Raw genomic sequence first — 25,953 nt, 5'->3', positions numbered from 1 at the left:
ATATGAAAAAGAGAATAGATAATCACAAATTATAAAAATAAAAACAGCAAAGCAAGCACGCTATTTAGAGTTATGGAGGTAAGCACCAAAAGACCACGCTGAAAAGTTAGAAGTTGTTAACTCTGGGGAGCTGAAAATGTGTGTGTGTATGTGCGTGGCTGAGGAAGCTACTCTTTTTTTCAGCACAAGCCTTGTAGAATTATTTGACTCTAAAAGAAGGCATGCATATGTTTGATAAAAATGAAATATAAAATTTAAAAATAGACAAACTAGAAAAGTAGGAGAAAAGTCACTAAATTAAAGCCATCCAAAGATAGCCATGGTAACCTATTGGCATGTGAAAGGCACACATTGAATAGATGAGAAAGGTAAGATGAAGTCTGACCATGAGGCCTTGGATGCCAAGCTCAGGAATCTGAATTTTGTTTGGGGTCAGTGGGAAGCTATGGAACGTCTCTCAAAATGGTGCTTCAGGGAGATGAATTTGACAGAGGCTGCCTCAAGGGATAAGACAGGGACAAGGGGAGATGTGAGGATAACTGTCTGCAGGCTTTCCCACTCTTTATGGATGGATGGATTTTTCTCTTCCCTTCCTAAATGCATTCCCTTTTAACACGCCTTCCTTTCTGAGCTCTTTAAGGACCATCAGGGTTCTCTCCTGTCAGGTCACTGAAAAGCAGCACATTATTCTGATGCTGAAACTCGAGTCCCTTCTGAAGTCAGAGAGTGTGAAGAGCCATTCCTGACAAGTACCGACTACCCCCGCATAATTGCCGAGGCAGCTGCAGAAACACAATAAGATGCACCGTCGCTGGCAGTCAGGAGCTCCACTTCTGAACGGAGGCATTTCTAGGGAACTGTGCATGCACGGCACGTAGTGACATCTGGAAATAGTGAATGAATAATGGATGGGTGAACAGATATGTGGTAGCTGTGCCATGCAGACGGAGAGCAAGATCATTAAAATAAGAACAGAAATAATGGGTGAAGGGGAAATATGGTTATGTCATTTTCATTTCTATTTGAAGGTTCCTAAAGAATATTTGTGAGAAATGTGTGTATACACTGTTCAAAAACAGCACAAGAATCACACCAAAGATGAATTGAAATGTCCTTTCATTTTTGGATCCATCAAATAGATCCGCCAATCAAATGCAGGGATGGAAACAGAGATACCTATGCTTTAGGCTCTGTTCTACCATGCTCCAGCTTTGTAACCTTGGATAAGCCTCTTACTCTTTCTGAGCCTCAGTATTCTCATCTGTGAAATGGAGACAGTAACAGCTGCTCTGCCTGCTTCACTACAGAGGGGTGTAGGATATATGCAGATGGTCTAGGATTGTTTAAAATGTTTAGGGGTTGAAAACAACCTAAATATCCATTAGTTGAGAGCAGATGAAATCACTTAAGGCTCACATATACACTGAAATGCTATGCTGCTGTGAAAAGCAATGAGGGAACTCTCATATATTTATATCAAAAATCTTCAAGTTTCGGAGTAAAGCAAAAAGCAGAAATAGACAGATAATAGATAAGTAAGTAAAAAAGCAGTTAACTCTTGAACAACATGCATTTTAATTGCCTGGTTCCACTTACATGTGGATTTGCTTTCAATTAAAGTTACATCAATGTTAAGTGAAGTAAGGCAGCCACAGAAAGAAAAAAAATCACGTGTTCATACACATATATGTGAGCAAAAAGAGCTGATCTTATGGAGGTAGAGGGCGGAAGGATAGTTACCACAGGTGGGGAAGGGTGTGTGGGGAGATGAAAGAGGCTGGTTAACGAGTACGAACATACAGTTAGATAGAAGAAATAAGATATAGTGTTCAATAGCAGAGTGGGTGGCTATAGTTAATAATAATGTATTTTCTATTTCACAGTAACTAGAAGAGAGGACTTAAATGTTCTCAACACATAAAAATGATAAATACATGGGGTGATAGATACCCTAAATACTCTGACTTGATCATTATACATCCTATGTATGTAACAAAATACTACCATATACCCCATAAATATGTACAAATATTATGTATCAATTAAAAAATTTTAAGTTATACTGAGTGTACCTGTGTTTCCTGTCTCCCCTTCCACCTCTGCCAACTCTTCCACCTCTGCCACCCCTGAGACAGCAAGACCAATCCCTCCTCTTATTCCTCCTCCTCCTCAGCCTGTGAAGACTGGCTTCAATTCAATGTGAATGTAAATTCGATGTGAAGATGATGAGGATCAAGATCTTTATAATGATCCACTTCCAAGTAATGAACAGTAAATGCATTTTCTCTTCCTCATGATTTTCTTAAGAACATTTTCTTTTCCCTAACTTACTTTTTTTTTCATATATTTAATAACATACAAGGAATTGCTGGCAAGATGGCCAAACAGGAACAGCTCCATTGTGCGGCTCCCAGAGAGACTGATGCAGAAGATGGGTGATTTCTGCATTTCCAGCTGAGGTACCTGGTTCATCTCATTGGGACTGGCTGGACAGTGGGTGCAGCCCAAGGAGGCAGAGCCAAAACAGGGGCGGGTGTCGCTTCACCCAGGAAGTATAAGAGTTCCAGGAACTCCCTCTTCTAGCTAAGGGAAGCCATCAGGGACTGTACCCTGCACTCTGGCCCAGATACTGAGCTTTTCCCACAGTCTTTAAAACCCATAAACCAGGAGATTTCCTCCAGTGCCTGTAACACCAGGGCCCTGGGCTTCCAGCACAAAACTGGGCAGCCATTTCGGAAGACATCAAGTTAGCTGCAGCAATGCAAAATGCAAAAGCAATGGCAACAAAAGCCACAATAGACAAATGGGATCTAATTAAACAAAAGAGCTTCTGCAAAGCAAAAGAAACTATCATCAGAGTGAACAGGCAGCCTACAGAATGGGAGAAAATTTTTCAATCTATCTATCTGACAAAGGGCTAATATCTAGAATCTACAAAGAGCTTAAACAAATTTACAAGAAAAAAAAACAACCCCGTCTAAAAGTGGGCAAAGGACATGAACAGACACTTCTCAAAAGGAGACATTTATGCAGCCAACAAACATAGGAAATAAAGCTCATCATCACTGGTCATTAGAGAAAGGCAAATCGAAACCACAATGAGATACCATCTTATGCCAGTTAGAATGGTGATCATTAAAAATCTGGAGACAACAGAGTTCCAGTTGTCTGGAAACAACAGTTTCCAGTTCCAGAGAAATAGGAACACTTTTACACTGTTGGTTGGAGTGTAAACTAGTTCAACCATCGTGGAAGACAGTGTGGTAATTCCTCAAGGATCTAGAACTAGAAATACCATTTGACCCAGCAATCCTATTACTGGGTATATACCCAAAGGATTATAAATCATTCTATTATAAAGACACATGTACATGTATGTTTATTGTGGTACTGTTGACAATAGCAAAGACTTGAAACCAACCCAAATGCCCATCAATGATAGACTGAATAAAGAAAATGTGGCACATATACACCATGGAATGCTATGCAACCATAAAAAAGGATGAGTTCATGTCCTTTGTAGGGACATGGATGAAGCTGGAAATCATCATTCTCAGCAAACTAACACAAGAACAGAAAACCAAACACAGCATGTTCTCATTCATAAGTGGGAGTTCAACAATGAGGGGAGGGGAACATCACATACCAGTGCCTGTTCGGGGGTGGTGGGCTAGGGGAGGGATAGCTGGGGGTGGGGGGCTAGGGGAGGGATAGCATTAGGAGAAATACCTAATGCAGATGATAAGCGGATGGACACAGCTAAACACCATGGTGTGTGTATAACTATGTAACAAACCTGCATGTTCTGTACATGTACCCCAGAACTTAAAGTATAATAATAAAAAAAATACAAAAAACCGTTTATGTTATTTGTAAGGCTTCTGTCAACAGTAGGCTATTAATATAATGTCCTATTTGGGGGGAGTCAAAAGTTACAAGCATGAGTTCTACTCATGCACATCATGCATAGGACTTAGGCAAAGACTTGAAGATGCCCTCAAGATCTCTGGAGAGCTCTCTCTCTCTCTTTCTCTCTCTCTCTCTCTCTCTCTCTCTCTCTCTCTCTGTTGGAGCTACCTTGTCTTTGGGAACTCTGCCATACAAACTGTAGACGCAGTAGCTTCTGAAAGTTTGATTTTTCTTTGCTTAACCTGGTGAGCCTGGTGGGCTCCACCTGTAATGTGTGACCCCTGCGATGTGTGGGGTCAGCACCACAACCCCCATGTTGTTCAAAGGTCAGATAGCCAGATGATTGATAGCCAGATAGATAGATAGATAGATAGACAGATAGACAGACAGACAGACAGACACACAGATAGATAGACAGATAGATAGAGACAGACAGGCAGATCTAGTTCCAATCATTGGTAAGTAAAACATGAGCTGCATAATTTGTGGACTGCTCTGTAGACTGGCTCAGATGTTGAGGCAAGAGAAAGAAGTCACATTCTCTGTCCTGGTTAGGAATTCAGCAAAGGAGGGCTTGGCCAAGAGCCATTTTGAGTAACAGTGTTACAGTCCAACAGATCTGACAAACTTGCCCCAAGCTGAGGAGAGTGGCTTGAGGCCAGGGCAGGTGGCCAGAATGTCCCTGAACCGAGTGGACACTGTACTTGGGCAGCCCCCTTGGCTGCCCTCCCGGCGGGGTGGTGGTGGGACTGAGCCAACTGAGCATCAGTTATAGCAACTTTGACATCCCCCACGCCCTCAGGGCAACTGTATCCTTGCTGTGCTGTGAGGCCTTCCTGTGCCACGGGGACCTGTAGGTTCGCCGAAGCCAATCCCTTTCCTGATGGGACTGTGGTAGCTTTCAGCACAGGCTGACATGCAGAAGGAAAGGAGTCGGTCAAACTAAGACGAGGCCCATCCCCCTTAAGCCAACCACAGCAGAGGTTTGGAGAGGAGGATGGACCAACAGAGACCTCCTGACTGCTATTCCCCACCAAATATTCTCTAGAAAGTGCCTAAATCTTGTTGATTTTACTTCAAAACATCTAAGCTGCTCAGTGCAGCCTTGCAGATCTCATGACTTGGCTCCCACCCACCTCCTAACGCTCCCTTTTCCATACTCAGTGGAAAACACTCAGCCTTTTTGAGAACAAATCTTTTAAGGCAGACCTAGTATAGAGCCACAAGGTGGGCCTCAATACATTCCAAAGAAACTTTATACATACTTTGATCTCTAAGATGCAATGAAATTAGCAATCAATAACAAATCAGTAACACTTCAGGAAGAATCCGCAGAAGGGCATCACCTTGGTAGTGGGAATAAATTAGTCTGGATTAAACGCAGCTCTTAACCCAAGCTAACAGAGCTTCAAAGCAAGTTTTCAAAGGGTAAAACAGATTCCAGGTAACTCAACTACCTGTTAGATCTCTAACACTATTAAAGAGAACACAATGAAATCCACTACCCAACACATAAAATTTACAATGCCCAGCATCCATTCTTCTTAGCAGAAATATATGATCCATAAACCAGAGAAAACACAGTCAATAGAAATGAGAGAGATGGTGGAACAAGCAGATAAGGACATTGAAACAGCAATTAGAAAGAGAAATAAGGTGTAAAAATTGGGAGGCTATGAAATTGTAATCATTTGTTGACATTATGACTATGCAAAACATCAACAGAAATAACAGATAAATCCCAGGAGGTAGGTGCTTCTATTATCCACACTTGAATAATGGGTATGCTAAGGTGGAGAGAGGTTAAGTAACTTGCTCAAGGTCACACAGCTAGAACATGGCAGAGATAGGACTCTGGAGCCAACAGTCTGGCTCCTAGGATAGCATATGGGAGTCTGGAAAGGCTTATTAAAATTAGTTACATGTTTTATGCCAGCATTGAATAACATAAAACATATAACTGAATCATTCACAATTATAGCCAAACCTATACTGTGTCTGGGAATCATAAAGAAAACACAAGACCTTATATATAAGGTCACCATAAGATTTCTCTCCTAAGCTGAGAGAGAAAGCAGGGGTTCATGGGAAGGGACGTGGGGATGATAAGGAAACTGGAACTGTCTCAAGCAAATTGAGATGTACGGTCAGCCTACTCACAAAAACAATTGGTCAATTTCATTAGAGGTCCTAAAAGAAGCTCCAAATAAAATAAGAAATATTCTACCTTTTTGGATAGGAGAGACAACTGCTAAATGAATATGTAAGTTCAATGTAATCATAATAAAAATGTATTCAGAAACTTGATTAACTTATTCTAAAAGGTATATGCCCTCCAATGTCTTCCAGGTTGCAAATTCTGTATCTGTGCATTTGTAATCGGTCCATCAGAAAGACTGGGCATCGGTAGCTGAGTCTCCCATTTCTGATCTGCCCACTTCGGCCCAACAGGATAGCTGCCTGTGACCAGAGCTGACACCTTCCTCCCTTAATCCACCAGCTGTGAAGAAAAGGTAGGCAGCCAGAGGCTCATATTTGTCTGTCAGTCTCCCCTTTCTTCCAGGAATCAGTCATACAGATCTTCCTGAATTAGTCACACAAGTCAAGGTAGAGCTACAGAGTAGTCAGGTGGGTTTTCTATCTGAAAGCAAATGCTTGATGGAAGAATTGGCTGCTCACCTGAAACTGTGAACATCTCAAAAGCAGAAACTTAAAACCGTGCCTAGCACAGAGAAAACACCACCCAAAACATTCCCTAAAGAAGGAAGCAGAAGGAACAGGGACAGGGGAGAACAGAGAAGGGCAAGGAAAAGACAGAAAATGAGAGAAAGGAGGAGATGGGGAGGCAGTGGCAAGAGCCCAGAAGAGTCATATTGGGGGTGAAAGCCTTCTCATCCCAGCAGCTCCCTGCAGTCCCAGCCGCAGGCCTGGGCTATGGAGGCAGACACACCAACTCTACCACTCACAGCTGGTGTGGCTGCGGACAATTCTCCCAACCCCTCCTGGCCTCTCTTTCCCCTTCTGTTGGATAGAGAAGTCTAGACAAGGGCCGTATCGATATGGGGCTGAGGTTGGCGTGGATATCTGCAGCAGATTTTCGTCAAGAAAGGGGTCACCCAGCAGGTGCTCCTAGTCCGAGCATACTCTGCAGCCCAACAGTGAAGTTAAAGTCCCTCCGGGGACACCACATGGCCTGCCAGGCCTGGGATCCACAATGGGCCTCTTGGGCAGTGTGAGCAAGACGCAGCTCCATCTTTCCAGCTTCATGGACTCCAGGGGACTTCCTACTCTCAAGACATGATTCTGACGGTTAATTTTATGTGGCTGGAAAACTGGGCTAGGAGGTGCCCAGATGGCTGGTAAAACATTATTTTGGTGTGTGTCTGTGAGGATGTTTCTGAAAGAGATTAGCATCTTTTTATTTTATTATCTTATTTTATTGAGACACAATCTCACTCTGTCGCCCAGGCTGGAGTGCAATGGCGCAATCCTGGCTCACTGCAACCTCTGCCTCCCAGCTTCAAGCAATTCTCCTGCCTTAGCCTCCTGAGTAACTGGGATTACAGGTGTGCACCATGACGCCCAGCTAATTTTTTTGTATTTTTAGTACAGACCGGGTTTTAACATGTTGGCCAGGCTGATCTCAAATTCAACCTCAAATGATCCACCTGCCTCGGCCTCCCAAAGTGCTGGGATTACAGGCATGAGCCACAGCGCCTGGCCTGGAAGAGATTAGCATCTCAATCAGCAGATAGTGAAGACTACCCTCCCCAGTGTTGGTGGGCATCATTCAATCCCCAGGGCCTGAAGAGAACAGAAAGGTGGGAAAAGGGTGAATTTCTCTTTCGGAGCTGGGACGTCCGTCTTCTCCTTGCCCTTGGACATCTAAAGTGCTCCTGGTTCTCTGGCCTTGGGTCTCTCAGACTGACACCAGCAGCTCCCCCAGTTCTCAGGCCTTGAGACTGAATCATACCACCAGGTCTGCAGGTTCTATACCCTCCAGATGGCAGACAGTGGACCTTCTCAGCCTCCATAATTGCATGATCAAATTCCCCAAATAAATCTGAATAAATCTCCTCCTATCTACCTTCTTCCCTCCCTCCCTCCCTCCCTCCCTCCCTCCCTATCTCTCTCTCTCTCTCTCTCCTATGGGTTCTGTTTCTCTGGAAAACAATGATTAATACAACCCTCAAGCAACTCTTAGTTGTGGGCATTCACAGAATGAGAGCTGTCATTTTTCCCTCTGCAAATAAAACATCTGAAAACCACCATGCAAGTGCTAAGAGACATAATCGATCAATTTCAGGAGGAACATCAAAGCTGTCAACTCAAGAGTGCCTATTCTCTTGGCACCTGCCACAATGAAATGGCTGACTGTGAAGATGGACTGTCACAGAAAGGTCACAGATGACAAATGCCTCGTGTCCGCCTTTCTTTGTGAGGCCTGGATCACGTAGCACGTGGAGCTGCTCCGTTAGCAGGAAAGAAGACAAGCGCTGCAGCCTACTCCAAAGCTGAAAGGCACCTTGCAAATGCCCTGTGACTAGGGGGCTACCGTTGCCACGAGTCACATTTCACAGAGGCGGGAGCCAAGGCGCGCTCACCCTGCATTGTGAAACTGTGGGAAATAACCACGATTGTTTGGGGAAAACATTCTTTGATGGTCCTGATCAGGGCATGTGGTCAGGAGATGGTGTGACAGTGACAGAGCACAGAGAGCTTCTGCTTCCTGTGCTGCATCTGCCACTGCCCGGCTACAGGATCCTGGGCAAAGTCACTAACCTCTCTGAGACTCAGTTTCCATATCCATAAAACAGACGTTGATGGTTCTTACTTGCTGTGGAAATTGGGAAGGGTGAAGGATGTAATGAACAAGGCACAGGTCAGTAACGCAGCAAGAATGCAGGGTCTGAAGACCAGTAGTGACCCTGGAGTCACTTCACCTCCCTGTTCCTCAAAGTCCTTATCTCTCAGAGACCAATGACAGTGGCACTTCTCTTATGGGCTGTGTGAGGATTAGAGCGGATAGATGGAAAGCACTTAGCCCTCAGCACACCTCACTAGCATACACGTGGATTATGAGCGTACATATAGGTAGTCGTACATAGAACTCACATATGGATGGCTCCTATGTACACATCCATACATACTTATATCTCTCTTATGCATGTATTAATACGTACACATACACACATATATAGTGTCTAGCAAGGTGCCTGGCACTAAAACACAAACGAAGGAAGTAGGCACCATTCTTATTCAAACGCCGTCACTTTTTAAGTTCTCCAATTAGTGCAGAACCAAAAGTGAAATCTAAATCCCCCTTGGAAATACCTTAGGGAGCAAGCACCAGCCAGTCCTTCCTCAGTGCTGGAGCAGATGGCTGTGTCTTCAGCCCAGGGTCGGGTGAAGGGTCTGGCTTGTGTGTGTGGGCTGGGATGTAGAACAAAGGTCTGCCCCAAATGTAAACGGCAGAGGCGAGCTCAGGGCAGGGGAGGGTGCCGAGATGGGCTCCAGGAAACACAGACCTCCAGCGCCCTTCACCTCCCCATCCCGGGTGAATGCCTCTGCTCACCTGCTGAGCTCACCTGGCTGGTTCAGCCGATCTTTACTCTTGAACCCTGTTCTTCTTGGTCAGTGTGTTATGAATTGCTCCTTCTTTCTTTTCTTTTTTTTGCCAAATGCCTTTTGTGGAACTTCCCCAGGTGTCTATGAATGTGTGGCAGGTAGACTAGATGGGCAAGCTGGAAAGACCCAGGCTTCCTATCCAGATAGACATGGCTTTGAGTTGTAAGGGTCACACCCATTGGTTGGATGGTCCTGAACAAGTCATACAGCCCCCTGGTGATGCTGCCCCTCATGCATCAACTGGATAAGGTGACCCAGTACACAAGGATTCCCAAGGCAGGCTGTCATTGTGTGTATCCTCTGCACCACGGAAATCCTCAGATGGCTCTTCCCCATCTGCCTTGGATCCCTTGTTCATGCTATCAAAGAAGTGGTAACTAGTATCTCCGGCCAATTACATGGGACCAGGATGCCAGTGTAAACTAGGAGACGCTGCACAGAGGGCTGAGGCAGACCAGGTCTCATCACATGCTGGTGGTGGACCCTGGGCTGGGAACTAACTTTTCTGAACTTAGGATGGACCTCAAGATGCCATTCTTGCAGCATTGTGGTGAGTATGGAGATTCATGCTCATGAAGAGCGTTAGCAATAAGCCTGGTATCTGATAGGAATTTGATAGGTCTAGAAACAGTTTTGCTTTTAATATCACTATGTTTTATCAGTACAGTGTACTGATTACCTTGTAAGCCTAGTTAACTAGACACAGAGCCCTCTTTTACACATTATGATGAAAGCAGAGGCCTGGGAGAGTAATAAACTTCTAAAGGACCATGGGTGACAAACAAAAGGAATTTTCAGTAGTAATAGTGAGTATTGGAATTAAAAACTAAAAAATAATGGAAAGAAACTAAGAAATGGGGTGATGAAAGATATGCATTAAAAATGTCTAAATAAAAATCCTGAACAGAACAAAAACAAAGAGAAAGAAGTTAAAAGGCAAAGAAAACAGTATTTTATACTTGCCACCAAGAGAAAATGTAAATGGTTGTGAAAATAAGTAAATTGCTGAAACTTTGTATTATTGGGTGCATTAAAGGAATATGATTAGAGGGCCTGAGTCACATGACAAGCAGCTGTAACATAAGCGGCTCAACTTTTGTTTCCCTGATTACAGCTTAGCCTTCTTCCCAGCCTATGCTGTTTTGTAAAATGCTGTAAATGACTAAAGAGTGCCAGAAAAGACCCCTTTCCTCTGCACTGTTGATTTTCCTTACAGATTCACTTCCCTCTTCTCTCTCACACGGACTTCATGGCTATCATATTTGTCAAGATGGAATGTCAAATACACTCTTCTAAATTGGAAAGGAAATGAAAACAAGCCATACAGAAAAGAAAACAAACTGTAACTAAAATTAAACTGTGGTAACGTAAAACCAGACTTGTATAGAAAATGTTGTAATCCTGTTAAATCTCTTTATTTTATTCCTATATAATTAAGACCTTAACTTTGAGCTTTAGAGTGCTGACCCCATTTCTCTGCAGTCTGTTTCCCAGACGGCAATTCCCAGGTTGTCTCTTGGATAAACTCTCAAAAACTGGGTGCAGAGTCTTTCAATTATTTCAGGTTGACATGGTTTAAAAAAAAAAAGAAAAAGAAAAAAACTGCAGGAAGGAATGTGCTTAGTTCCTTCTATTAAAATGACTAATTTGGGCAAAAAAGGAGATGGATCTGCTGGTTCGGGATCCGTAAGGGATCGGAGCTGGGCTTTAGGAAGAGGACACTCCCTGCTGCAGGAGAATCAACTGGAAGGAACAGGAAACACACAGGAAACAGGAGGGAGCCCACTGCGTGCATCTCGGCAGAAAGGGTGCTTGGCAAGGCCGGAAACAGGAGGAGATGGATTAGAAATAATTATGAGACAGAGCAGGAGGAGATGAGGTAGGGGTCAGGGACGGGTTATGGGGGATGCTGAGGTCCAGCCTTGAGCCGCTGGGTGACAGTGGTGCTGTCTGCACCTGATGTCCCCATGGGTCACCACCTCTGCATTACCTTCTCCCCCAGACATTCATCCTGTGACTCTGCTCCAAGGGTGCTGGTGAGATGGCCCTCATCTTTCTCGGCCTGGCCTTTGAGCAAGTTCCTCCACGGGGCTGCTTCCCCATCCCTGGCCATGACCCCGCACTCCAGAAAAGCAGCCTTGTCACAGGGCTTCAACCCTCTGGGCTCCCTCTGTGCACTGCGGCCTCTAGCACAGTCCTGGATACGCATTCCCTCTGCCAAACCAAACCCCAGCTTTCCCTTCACGAGCAGCTCTTCTCCGACAACAGCCACCTTCACTCTGGTGGGTTTCACCTCTTACACAGGATCACAAAGCAGCTGGTACTGGGGGAAAGGCCCCCTCCGCCCCCAAGTGTGGCGATCTCCTCCCTGTGCCAGGAGCTCAATGTGCACAGCACCTGCCCTCTCTCCAGCTCTCTCCTCTTCTTGCTGTAAGTTGGGAATAAACTGGGACAGCTTGGCTTCCCTCTCTTGCTTCTCTTTGGGATCCCGATTTCTGCTTCCCTAGGGGTAGGCTGTGCCCCCCTCCCCAGGAACCTCCTAGTGATACTATGATTGGGTTATGGAGTCTGTTTAATTCTCAGGTGGCTTAGCAGCTCTCACACTGATGTATACCTCTTGAATTAGCCTTTACCAACAGGGAAGATGACATTGTGACTCTATCTGCCTAATCTTTGTTTTACTGTTCAATTTCCTATAGAACATGGGTGAGAATAGGGTTGCCACTTCCTGGATCCCTTAAAACATCAACAACCTGGACACACTTGATAGGAGACACTGACCGTGCCCAGAGCAGTTTCTATGAGATCGTGCATTTGTGTTCTGAGAAATACACCAGCACTAAAATAAAAAAAAAGCAAAAGAAACTAGAAAAAGGAGATAGATGGAAGGTAAGAACAAAACAGCAGCTCTAAAGCATGGCTTCATGCATTAATTCACTGAACATACTCCTCTTGGGAATCCACCCTTTGCAGGGTGCTGGGGAAGGCAGACAGGCACCCAGGCTGTGGTCACATGGCTTCTACTCTCAAGCGGCACCTCTGCAGAGAGACCGCGCCTCCTCTCCTACCTGCAGTCTACCCTGCTTCCAGCCTACTTCACCTGGAAGGTCACGCCATCTTATCTCTTTCCTTAATAGCACTGATGACAGTCTATCATTTTAAGTGTGTATCATCCATCTCCTCTACTGGAGAGCAGGGACCAGAGCTGCCTCAGTCACTGCTGCAACCGCAGAGTTCACTGACACAATGCCTGGGATCCTGTTGCTTCCCTAAAATACTTGTGGAACAAATTAACCATGTGATAGGTGCTACGGTAAGAAAGAGCTGGAAGTGGGGTGGGACGAGTGGGAAAATCTAGGGTGTTCAGGGAAGGCTTTTTGGAAGGGGAGACGTTCAAGAGCTGAGGGAACACCTCAGCACAGCAAAGGACAAAAGTTATTTATCCAGGTAAATAAAGGTGGAAAAGTAATTCCAGAAAGAGAGAAGCATACAGGTTAAAGCGTCCTAGGAGACTGTGTAGTGTGTGCTAGAACATTACATATGAAACAGGGCTGGGCCAGGTGATGGCTCACGCCTGTAATCCCAACACTTTGGAAGACTAGGTGGGCAGATCGCCTGAGGCCAGGAGTTTGCAGACCAGCCTGGCCAACATAATGAAACCCCATCTCTACTGAAAATACAAAAATTAGCTGGGTGTGATGGCAGCACCTGTAATCCCAGGTACCTGGAAGGCTGAGGCAGGAGAATCGCTTGAACCTGGGAGGTGGAGGTTTCAGTGAGCCGAGATCACACCACTGCACTCCAACTTGGGTGACAGAGCGAGACTCCATCTCAAAAGAAAACAAACAAAAACACGGGGCTGGAGAGAGAGCCCAGTCAGCTTGTGGGAGCACGGAGGAGAGTGTGAGAGATACAGAGTGTGATGGAGGTGAAACGGCAGACGCATACGCCCCAGGACAGAGCCAGGCACAAATATAGCAAATGGCTTAGCCAATAGACGCAGCACCTGAGCTGAAGCCTGAAAGATACTGTGAGAGCCCCAGGCTGAGAAGTAGAGGGAGAGGGTTCCAGGCAGAAGGCACTGGGGCGGGGTACAGGGGGAGGGTCTTCCCACTCTTTCTTACCATCGCACCTGAGTGGCACAGCCCCCAAGGGCTCTGTGTGCCTGCAAATGTGTCAGCTATGAGCCCCGCCACGTGCACAGAGAAACGGCGGGTGAAGCAGAAGTCTGACCTTCTCAGCCAGGTCTTCAGCGGTGTGTTCCTCGCAGAGGTGGATTTTATCTTCGATGCACTTCTTCAGAAGCTCTCCCTTGCTTTTACTCTTGGATCGTGACTTTCTCGCCTTGGACTGCAGCTGGAGAGGGGTCGGGGAAGACACTGGTAAGAAGGTGATCCCCAGCAAGTCCATGCAGCCCACGCAGGGCTTCACAGCCCAAGAGAAGTTTCTGCAGCTCCCAGAACTGAAAAACTCTGCCTTAGGCCAGAGGGGAGGAGAGAGGTATGTTTTTCTGGAAGGGGCTCAGTTTCAGAGCCTTTGGTCTTCACACACCCTGGTGGGCTCTTTCCATCAAAGGGAGGAGAGGGAGCCTGGTGGGCAGAACCTCAGCTCTGGAGTCAGACAGCGGACCCAAGCCGTGTCCACCTCCTGACTAGCCGTGGGACCTGAGAGCCGTCAGCCTCTCTGAGAAGGGGATGCAATGAGCGAGGTCCTTGTTCTTGCAATGCTTCCATGACAGTGGAGAAAACAATCTGAAAAGATGAAAACTAACTAAGGATACTAGGAGGCAAGTCAGGCTGGCAGGCAGGACCCGGAGCCTGGGGTATAGACTGGGACTGAGAGGAAATAGCCCTAGAGAGGGCCGGGCAGGGAGCCCATCGTGCAACTCCCAGGCAGTGATGTCAAGCCTGAAACTGGCCTGAGAGGATTTACACCAGGGAAATGGGCAGATGCTACAAGTCAGGATTCCCCTCCCCGCCTTCTCTCTCCCCTGAGGGCTCTCCCAGCATAGGTCTGGTCAGGGGCCAGGCCACAGGGAGCCTTGAGGTCATGCTGGAACTTGTGTCCCAGCCCAAAGAGCCACAAAAAGGGCTGAAGGAAGAGGGTGGTGAGTCTGACCTGCACATCTCTTTAGAGTTTGCAAGTGCCTTAGAAACTCACGTCTGTGAATGATCTGGGAGCCCTGGGGGCCACCAGCAGATGAGGTTGAACAGTAGACACTATCTGTTTTGCGGGTCTAGATCAAAGAGAAGTGTGCAGGGAAGAAACGTGGGGGTTCCCTGGTGGTGACATGACAGGAGGGTGAGGACGGCAAGGGATGGGGAATGCACTAAGCACCCACTGACACTGCCATTGCTCCACCTGTCCCCATACGCCCTCATTCCACCCATTTTATAGATGAAAACATGAAGACTAAAACAACTATTTTTTCCCCAGGCCTTGGTGCTCAGGAAACCGAGAGCAGGCTCTCCTGCCACCTTCTCTGCCGCTATCTCGGGACTGAGCAAGAGAAGGGAGCTGCCGCTCCATCTGTGCGAAGCCTGGCCCTGCTGGCCCACGTGGAGCGAGCGTCTTCATGACAGGGAAGATGACATCTGCCCCTCTGAGGCAGTGGCCAAAGCCATTTCCATCTGAAAACCAAGCACCCTGGGCGACTTTGAAGGCAGAAACCTCATTCCCACTGGGACTCACCAGCTTCAAAGCAGGGGGGCAGCGGGTCATGGACTCCCTCCCCTCATTTCGGTGATGTGGAAATTACTTTCCCCTATTGTTCCAAAATATTTGAAATTTTTGATAATGTATCCCTTACCCTTTAACCACCACACACACTGTATCTCCCATATCCTTGTAAGAACAGAAATGGGGAAAAAAAAGGACATAAAAAAATTAAAAGAATATAAGAGCTTCCAAGTTGTTTCTGCATCCACTGGTTTATACTCAGAAAGAATATGTCTGAGTTTTTTTTATTTCTCTAAAGGAAAAGAAGTGACTTTAAAGTCAGGAAACACCAGCTCCCAGCCCTGTTCTCTCCTTCCGATAGGGCCACTACTCACTTTTCCTCTGCTGCTCTGCTTTCTCATCTGTAAAATAGGACATCATATTGACCTCTTAGCACTGCTGTGAACTTCAGGTGAGACCAGGTAAGCTTCAACATATTATTATCTTAAGAGAAGCCCCAGTGTTTAGCACACATTTGGTGCTTGGCTAGTGGGATGTTTAAGCCAACAAAATTTACTGCACACCTACCATGCACTTGGTACTCTTGAGTGGTGAATGGGCCAGGGACCTTATTTTTAGTGGAGGCCCAGACAATGGGGAAATCAAGGAACCAGCACATTTCAGATAACGATAAATAAAATCATGAAACCAGCATGTGATAAAGAATGCCTAGGGAGAGGATGATTTTAGACAGGTGCTCAAGGAAGGCTTCTTGGTGGAGGTGGCATTTGAGCTGAGACCTCAATGGACTATAAAGCATGTACCTTCAAAGGCTTTATCTTATGTTGGGATCCCCAGAAGCGGAGCCTGAGGCAGGGATTATGTGTACACAGTTTCCTGAAGGAGGTCTCTTTAGGATCAACCTGTTGGGGAACAAGGGAACAGGACAGGAAAGGGGAGAGCCAAGCAAGGCTGTGGTCTCAGGTAAAGTTGAGCCTAAACTGGTCCCTGGGGGCTCTGGAGCAAAAACTACACTAAAGAGTTGTCTGCCCTCAGGCACATAATAGCTGCTTACTAAAAGGCAGCTGCCAGTCATCATCCTTTAAGACCCTGTGCAAGAGCCTCTCTTTCCCTGACCCACCTGAGCTGAGTTGAGCATCCCTCCTCTATGCCATATAGAAAGGCCTTTTGTACCCAGAGTCAGTCATTAGCTGTGGCTGGAGGAGGGGTCAGGAGAGATAGAGTAATATCTCAGGTGAGGCAGCTTCCATCAGGAGAAGATTGTGGCTGCGCGAGACTAAGGTTTATGGCTGCTGGTGGATGGCGCAACAGCCCAGGTGTCAGGATCAGGGCACAGCACCAGTGGTGTCCACTATAAACTTTAAAGTTGGGACAGCCCGGGAGATTCCTGGAACAGCTGGACACTAACACAGCCAGAGAGGAGAGGATAGGGGAGCGTGAGGTGAGATGGGCTCAGGGTGGTGGAGAGGCCAGACCCTGTAGGGTCAGCAGCTAGGAGACAGCCCCGCTTCTGTAATCAAGAGGCAACTGACACATCCATCCTACCTGCAGCTCGGGGGCCGCCAGGGCCTGGTCCAGCTTCAGGAACTCTGCTTCTCGCCACGCAGTCTGAAATCGCTGCAGCAGAACTCGGGCCCGGATTTTGGGGAGGGCCAAGCTCCTGTCCATCTGAGCGAAGCAGCCATGGACCTCCTGCCTCATCCTGAGCAGCTCCTCTTCAGACAGGGAGAAGACTGAGGAGCAGAGCTTCCTGGGAGGAAGAACAGAGATTCACTCTTACACAGAGAAAGCCTGGGGGCTGGGCTGGGCTGGCGAAGCCAGAGATGCAAAGCTCATTCCTCAAATCCACATCTGGAGAAAAAGCATTGGCTCCATAATCGTGCATTCCTGCCACGGGCGTTCCTTAAGCACCTAATGCATGTTGTGCTGCGTAGGACATCGTATTGGAGCTAAGAATGAGAACTGAGTGAGGCAAGGCTATCGGGATGTCTTTGAGGAGGAAGTAGGCCTTCCAGTGCCCATGACTTTGCAAATAACCTGGTCTCACTTTACAAACAGACATGAAAACAAAGTGCTGTCTGAGGGGCCTGGTCAGGAGCATTCTCTATGTAGAACCAATGGACAGAGGAGAGACACACAATACTGAGCTCAGGGAGGTCAGGGAAATGGGAGTCCCTTGTGCTTGGTTCTGAAGGTTGATGATTGACAGCTATCATTCAGTGAAAACTGATTCCATGCTGGGAACCATGCTGAGGGACTTCGTGTTATGGGTTAAATTGTGGCTCCCAAAAAGATATATTCAAGTCCTAACCTGGGACCTGTGAGTGTCAGTTTATTTGGAAACAGGGTATCTGCAGACGTAATTAAGAAGTAAGCTAAGACGAGGCTATACTGGGACACGGTGGGCCCTTCATGCAATGTGACTGGTGTCCTTATAAGAAACGAGACAAACACACAGGGAGGGCATCTGATGCAGAGGCAGAGATTTGGGTGAGACATCTACCAACCAATGATTGCCAAGGATCGCCGCCAACACCAGCAGCTAAGAAAATGCATGGAGAAGATTCTCCCCTGGTGCCTTCAGAGCGAGCACGGTCCTGCCAATGCCTTGATCTTGGACTTCCAGGCTTCGGAATGGTGGGAGAATATATTTCTGTTGTTTTAAGTCACCCAGTTTGTGGTACTTTGTTATGGTAGTGCTAAGAAACAAATGCATTGACCTACATCACTGCTGGTCCTTACACCAAATTACAGACAAAAAAAATGGATAAACAGTCCCTCTTCCTTTCTAGCGAGGCCAACAGTCCTAAAGGAGACAAAGGTTACACAGTTGCCTTCTCAGCCTCAAGGTGGCTGGTTCTGACCCATGAAATGTCAGAGGAAATCTGCTCAGAGAGTCTGGACAGAATTATTCACTGAACAGAGATTCTCTGTAGATTTGTTTGGATGTTCTGTCAATACAGCCAGCGTTGACACATGCTTTAAAATTTAGAATTATCTGTAGAACACCCAACGTGGTTGGCCAGAGTCAGGCTTACCATACCCAGATCTCAATGTGGGAATGTGGGGCTGTGGCTCAGCTAGAAAGGACTCTTGCGGAAAGAGAATGAGACCTTCAGAGACCATACGGGCCCTCTGCTGAAAATAGTCTGAAGGCCTGACCCCGTGTCATGTGACACCCGTCTTGGGTTCCTCACTTCATGGGGCCCAGGGATTTTTAAAGCAACCTCTGGAAACTGTAGCAGCTCCCTTGTACCTTCCCTAGTGCAAAGCCTTTGCCCCTCTGTTTGCTGGTTACGCGGAACCCAAAGTGAAAGCGGCTCTGAGATGACTCTCAGTCATTATTCCTGCCACCTTCAAACCAGATCGGCCCTTAGCAGTCTCGTCTTGATCCTCTGTTACGTAAGTGCCAAGAGAACACAGAAATACAAGACGCAAGATCTTTGCCCCGAAGGAGTTTAAAATCAAGACAAGAACTTAGGAAAGAAGCCTCAAAGGTACACTTTCTCTAGCAAAGATATTCCTCATTAATTCCTACTTTAGCCAGCCAGTTTAACAGCAACCCCATCTTGGCTGAAATTGGAAAGCTTCTAAAAATGTGTTTCAAGTCTACTGTGCAAAGCCATTTTTGCATAATGCCTCGGAAACGAAGGCTGCAACCTTTTAGAATCTTAAATAAGCAAAGTATATACGCAGACTCACATTGTGTGCATTGTGAGTTGATCCTCTTAACCCTTGGAAAAATCATAGACGTTTCTGATAGCCAAGTGAGACTTCTCTTTTCCCCCATTAAATGGCTAAATCAGCAGTGGCTTTAGTAGTACTCCCTGCAAAATGAATCCAAATGAAGCTGAAGAAAATGACCAGTTGGTAATAGAAATGCCAAAGCTAATTCACTTGCTACAAAGAGTCCAAAGCCGGTTTGAACGTGAAAAGAGAATTTCCTGGAATGTAGACTAGGCTGAATAAATACTGTAGAGGGCAATTCATGGGAATAAGAAATGGCATTTAAGGAACTGATTTTTATGGACTAAGAGAAGACAGCATCTTGTTTCCCTTGTCAAGAAAGCAAAACCTAACAAAGATTTAAAGAACAAATGAGGCCAGAATCACAAAAGAGAGAGATGGGAAAGGGCCAGAGGTCACTTAATGCAAACCAAGATAATACCACTCTTTGCAAACACCTGGGGACCTATTTTCCTGGTGGCAAGGTCAGACCTGGGGATGAAAACTGTGTAGGGAAGGAAAGGGCATTAAATCATTGAGGCCAGCAAGATGCTAGGAGTTACCGTCTACAAGGGAGGAAGGAAATTGCAGGCAGATCCCATGTCCATCAAAGGGTCCAAGGGGAGCCCAGGCTCTCACATAAACATCGTCTTCACATTCAAACCACTTGGCAGTGTCACGTACTGCCAAAGGCACCTTAAATGATTTGATTCATTTTTACGGGCTTCATTTTACAAGCAGGAAAGATGAGGCCCGGAGAGGTCGAACAACGCGCTCAAACGTAAGTGGTGATCCTGGGTCTTCTGGTCTCTCCTGCCCATGTCTCATTCTACACCGGCTATGTTTGAGACCCCTCCAGTTTCTAATCTGAAGCCAGCCCCAAACAACCACCAAAAGTTCTGTTGGTCTCTATCTCCCTTCCTGGGCTAAGCCAAATCTCAGCGTGCACAAAGAGCTGGCAGACGTTTTAGGGAAGCAGAGGACTGTGGGACTGGCCCCTCTGGAATCTGACTCTAACTTGTTTTCATTGTTTCCACCACTCTCCCATGTCTTTAAAAAAAAATTACTTGTGAGATTTATCTTGGGAGGCTGACGTAGGAGGATCGCCTGAGCCCAGGGATTTGAGACCAGCCTGGACAACAGGGTGAGACCCCATCTCTACAAAAAAATAAATAAATAATACAAATAAATGTATCCATGATTTTCTAGTTACTGCAGCAGGAGTGTTAGCTGTGGTCCACTGCATCCCACTAGGAAGTGGAAGTCATTACATGGTTCTTGAATTAATAATAAAGATACAGCCAGGCATGGTGTTTCACACCTGTAATCCCAGCACTTTGGGAGGCTGAGGTGGGTGGATCAGAAGGTCAAGAGATCGAGATCATCCTGACCAACATTGTGAAACCCCATCTCTACTACAAATACAAAAATTAGCTGGGCATGGTGGCGCTTGCCTGTAGTCCCAACTACTTGGGAAGCTGAGGCAGGAGAATCACTTGAACGCAGGAGGCGGAGGTTGCAGTGAGCTGAGATTGCACCTCTGCACTCCAGCCTGGTGACTGGGCGAGACTCCATCTCAAAATAATAACAATAACAATAATAATAATAATAAAGGTACAGGGATGAAAGGGCCAGGTGAAAAGATGATACAGTGCGGTGGAAGAACTAAAACAAAGGCCAAGATCACGTGCAGCCTTGAGCCTGGTGAAATCAGCAGGGCCTGGAATGGCCTCACTGCACGCTCCCCTTCCCACTCTGCTTCTGTGGATAATGTCCCCTCCCTAGAGGACACTTTCTATTAAGGAAACCAGCACATTCCCATTTATCCCTGTGTAGCTCCCTGGAATTATTCAGCACAGGGAATTATTTGGACAAGCCAATCACATTTTCACCTGGGAGCCAGGGGCCACCCATCCTCTCCTCACTACAAAGCCCATGGCCCTTGTTCTGCCCTCTGATCAATGCTTGTAGGTCCTGCGTGACATGTGAGGTCCCCGAGGGGCATGAGTTTATGTGATTCATTAATGCTGTCAATCATCTGTCTGGGGCCAGGTGTCTCAGGCTTGGCCACCCCCACAACCACAGGGCAGGAATCTCCCTGGCATCCACGGGGTGGGGAGAGGTGATGAGGACCCGTGGGGGCACTCACATGAAGATCAGGCGCTCCCAGCGTCTCAGCTCCACCTGCTCCTCTGTGGCCACCTCGGGAGCATCATCCTTCAGTCTCTGCCTCACGCCCTGGACACCCTCCTGGTCCCTGTCCCTCTCCTCCCCCTCCAGCTGCTCAGCCCGTGCGGCCATCTCCTTGCCATGCTCCTCCAGGATCTGCTGCAGGAAGAGCCAGGGCACGCTGCGCTTGAGCAGCTCCTGGGTCATGGCCGAGTTCTGCAGGCGCCGCAGCTCGTCGGTGGCCTTCTCAAACAGCGAGAGGGTCAGGGCCCTGAGATCATCCAGGGCGGCCTGGTCCAGACGCTCCTGCAGTTCCTCCAGGGCAGCGCCGTGCTCCTCCATCAGGCTCCTCCACTGGCGCAGGTACTGGCCGGCATCCTCGGCCGCCTGGAAGGCTTCGCCGATGGACAGCTGCTCCCTCCGCTGCTCCCGGTGCTGGCCGAGTTCCAGAAAAGAAAATTAGGTGGGGGCAGGGCTTGGTGGGTACAGCCTTTTGGCTGAAACACTTTATTGGCTGAAACACTTTAAAACACTTTTATAGACTTTCCCCCAACAATCTCATATTTGGAAAGTCATTCCGTTTTTTTTTTTTTTTTTTGAGATGGAATCTTGCTCTGTCGCCCATGCTGGAGTGCAGTGGTGAGATCTCGGCTCACTGCAACCTCCACCTTCTGGGTTCAAGCGATTCTGTGCCTCAAACATCCGAAGGCACGTGAGTCATCACAACAGGCTAATTTAAAAAAAATAATAATTTATTTTGTTATTTCGAGACAAGGTCTCCCTCTGTCACCCCTCCTGGAGTGCAGTTGTGTGATCTCGGCTCACTGCAACTTCAGCCTCCTGGGTTCAAGCAATTCTCCTGCCTCAGCCTCCCCAGTAGCGGGGATTACAGGTGTGCACCACCATGCCCAGCTAATTTTTGTATTTTTTGTAGAGATGAGGTTTCACCATGTTGGCCAAGCTTCTCTTGAACTCCTGACCTCAGCCTCATAAAGTGCTAGGATTACAGCTGTGAGCCACCGTGCCAGACCTAGAAAGTTATTGTTAAAAAAAAAAAATACAGTGAAACCCTTATGCATTCACCATTCACTGAGCAGGTATTTATTGAGTAGGTAAAGCCCAGATGGCAGACTGCCTGGGTTCCAGTCCCGGCTCCACCATTCACAAGCTGAGTGACCCAAAGCAGGTATATTAACCTCTCTATGCCTCCATTTCCCAACTGTAAACTGAGGATAATAATAGGACTTCCCTCTCAGAATAAGTTGTGAGGATTATGGGAGTTATGTAATACATGTACAGCTCTTAGGAAAGTGCCGGACATAGAGTGGTTTATGCCAGTAAATATCTGTTAGTGTTATTGCTATGTGCTAGGCACACAGGATCTGCAACGTGTAATATTATAAAGTGGGAACCAAAAAGCTAAGATCATTGAGAGACAACTTAAATGAGGAGGTCAGCGAAGCTTTTAAGGAAGAAGATCTAAGCGAGACCTAAGGAAGAAGGTCTCATCTGAACCAGGTTAAGAAGTGGGGAAACAACCTTCCTGGGAGAAAGAACAGCAGGTGCAAAGGCCCCTGCAGTGGGAAAAAATTGAGCTGCATAAAGATGTGCATTATGGTGTTCTTTATAACAGTGGGTTCACAGATAGCGTCGGCTCTATTTTCAGAGAACATAAGGTGCTCTTCCAAAGTAAGCACTCAATAAATGTTAGTTCCCACTGTTATCATTAGTCACTCAAACCAGCACTCCTATTCCTTTGCCCATGCAGACATTACTAGTCTATCATAACCCATGTTCATGGGTCCTGGTGACCGAAGAGTGTCAATTCATTCATTCTACAAATATGTACTGAGCACCTACCAGGTGTCAGGCAGTGTCCTCAACAGTGGGGATGCAATTGTGGAGCTACATCCTAATTTTGGGCCACTCATAATGTTTATCAAAAGTAGCTGCAAGAAATAACATTCACAGAAGACTGCCAGAATCTCCTATAGGATGTGGAGTCCATCCTTCTTTCTAGATACTGACCTTGGATCAAGACCATAGGGAAATGGAGTCCTGGGCCCCTCTGTTTTAATCCCTTAAACAGTGGCTCAGAGATGAATGGTGTGATGCTCAAAGATGGGGTGTGCATCAGTGATCGAGGTCAGAATCATGGCTTTCACTTGGGTCCCAAACTTGGTAATAAAGAGCAGAGTTTCTATTGATCAAATTTGAAAGTTATTCTTCATTCCCTCCCCGCAAATGGTACCAACCAACTACTTGGGTGTCATCCAGAATGTCCCATACAGTCCCGGAACCTGTCCTTACCCACCGTACTCAGGGCTCTGTGTCAGTTTAGGCTCTCATCTGCTCACACTTGGCCAAGTACCAGAGACTTCATGGGGTTTGTGCTCCCAGGTTCCTCAACTCCATCTTACATGCTGCTCACCTCAGCTTCCTACATCACAGATCTGGTCTCTCTCTCTCACCTGCTGAAGACCCTTTAACATTCCCTACTGTCCTTGGATGAAAGGTAACCACTCAGCCTGGCACACCATGCCCCCACTGACTTGGTACTGCATTCCCTTCCAGGCCCTACCCTCCTCCCTCTGCACACTCCAGCCTCATCATATTCTTAGCGACTCCAAATTCATGCTATGCATGCCACTTACTAGATATTTGACCCTGAGCGCGCACACACACACACACACACAACCCAGTGGTATCTCCCTCATAGGGTTAATATAAAGATTAAACAAGATATCTTATATAACACACTTAGCACAGTGCTAAGTAAGCACTCAATAAAAGTTAACACCTATCATCCTCATTAATCACTCAAACCAGCACTCCTATTCCCTTGCCTATTCCTAATTCCTAATTCCTAATTCCTAATTCCCTGCAGACATTACTAGTCTACCATGATCCTCTGCTATGCTGGGGCTGGATAAGAACTGGATGCTACTGTAGCACCTGCTGAACACAGCATTCCAAAAAGTCACTACCAATCAACAGTAGATGGCACATCATGATGCCGGCACATCATGATGCCAGCACAGCTGCCCTTCTGACCCTAGTGCACCAATGGCAATGGCTGGCACAGTACCTGGCACTTGTTGGGGGTTAGAAAGTGCTCATGGAAAGAATAAATAGCATCACGCCTTATACACCTTTTGCAGCAACTCTCGTCTTCTCTTAATTATTAGTTTTTGGTGGAGCTTTTTCTTTTGCTGCTTTAAGTCATTGTCCAACTTCTGCTTGATTGAAAAGACTTCTGTCTGAGCCCGTTCCAACAGCATTTCCATTTGGTCTTCATCCAGGTACCCCGCTCTAGATGGAAAAGATGTAAAGTTAGAAATGTGGTCTCCAAACTCTCCTGCAGCTTAACTGCTTTTGTACATGAACAGTCATCTCCAAATTAGTTTGGTTTGAATCAGAAAATCTTTGCCCTCCACAAGAATTAGGAGAATGGGCAGCTAAGACATTACCAAAGTACTAGCAGAGGAGGGGCAGAGAAAGCTCAACACAAGAGAGGCATCATTAGGGTGGAAGTTGGCAAGCATTCTGGGAGAAAGAAACGTTTGAGAGGACCAGTCTGGTGCAGACAGAAGCTTCCAAGGGGAGACGGTGGATTAAAAATCCTGTTGTCAAGAACAGAACAAAGTCAAAGAGGTAAATACAGGGAATACTCCGTGTGACAGTTAATTTTATGGACCAACTTGATCGGCTCAGATGAAATGTTCTTTCTGGGTGTGCCTGTTTCCAGAGGAGATCAGCATTTGAATTAGCGGACTCAGTACAGCAGATGGCCCTCCCCAGTGTGGGCGGGCATTATCCCATATGCTGAGGTCCTGAATAGAACACAGAGGCAGAGGAAAAAGGAATCTGTCCCTTCTTTTCTGCTTACAGCTATGGTGGGACCTCTCATCTCATCTTCTCCTGCCTTTGCACTGGGACTTACACCATCAGCTTCCTCTGGTTCTCAGGCATTCAGATTTGGATTGAATTACACCGTTGGCTTTCCTGGGTCTCCAGCTTGCAGACAGCTGGGACTTCTGACAATGGGACTTTTCAGCCTCCATAATCGCTTGAGCTAGTTCCTGTTTGTATAGGAAGCTATTTGGATGGTCAGCTGGAAACAACAGACGATGTTGTCTATATGTTTATACATCCTATTGGTTCTGTTTCCCTGGAGCACCCTGACGAGTACACTCTGCTACTAGCATTACCATTATCATTCCTAGACTGCCTGCGTCCGTGGGCCGAGCCCCCAGCTTGGCCCAAGGAAGACTCTCAATGGAGGTCTCTTGAAGGAATGAACAGGTGAAGGAATCAGTAGTAAATGCATGCTTTAGAAATATAATGATGTCTTTTAAAATAGAATTTAAAAATAAGAGATAAAACATCTTTCCCTGGTGATTGCTCACAACCAGCTGGTGGGCCCTTCAATTCAAGGCAAAGAACTGGTTCTTTCATTTGAGTGCAAATCAAAATCAGGAATGTCAAGTAAATTGCATCTTTAGGTGGGAGTGTTTGCATAATTTGCACCTTACCGAATCCTCATTAAACAGAGCAGGAGAGGGGCAAAGTCCCAGTAAGATTAGGTAAGTAGCAGAATCACAGTGAAACGGCAGATCGTTATAAGAAAGCCACTTTATAGTCATGTCCCTATTCATTTCAGAGCTTCTTGTAACCTAAAAGGATCAATTTTGTTGTTTACAATTAAGTCACCACAAAGAATAGCTGAGAAGGAAGGCTGGAGAGAGGCAGGTGATGGCACTTAGAACTGTGACACCACCATACACCTGACCACATGGAATCCCAGGTGCTGCTTAGAAAACCATTGGAATCCAAGACAAG

At 46.5% G+C, this 25,953-nt stretch overlaps 1 protein-coding gene across 2 annotated transcripts in view; it reads right to left on the bottom strand.

Moving 5' to 3' along the window:
* The window catches only part of EVC2 (EvC ciliary complex subunit 2), a 165,974-nt gene that overhangs the window by 52,163 nt on the left and 87,858 nt on the right, over positions 1-25,953 (bottom strand). For both annotated transcript variants that reach the window (XM_064365631.1, XM_021669401.2), the window contains exons 13-16: positions 24,264-24,423; positions 21,092-21,546; positions 16,762-16,966; positions 13,771-13,893 (exon numbers count right to left, since the gene is read on the bottom strand). In XM_064365631.1, the coding sequence (XP_064221701.1) occupies positions 13,771-13,893; positions 16,762-16,966; positions 21,092-21,546; positions 24,264-24,423 (943 nt within the window). The remainder of the gene's footprint in view (positions 1-13,770; positions 13,894-16,761; positions 16,967-21,091; positions 21,547-24,263; positions 24,424-25,953) is intronic.

This window comes from Aotus nancymaae, unplaced genomic scaffold (genome assembly GCF_030222135.1).
Source record: "Aotus nancymaae isolate 86718 unplaced genomic scaffold, 86718_ANA_hifiasm-v0.15.2.pri h1tg000006l, whole genome shotgun sequence".
Taxonomy (NCBI): Eukaryota; Metazoa; Chordata; class Mammalia; order Primates; family Aotidae; genus Aotus; species Aotus nancymaae.
This window is presented reverse-complemented; position numbering and strand designations above follow the sequence as displayed.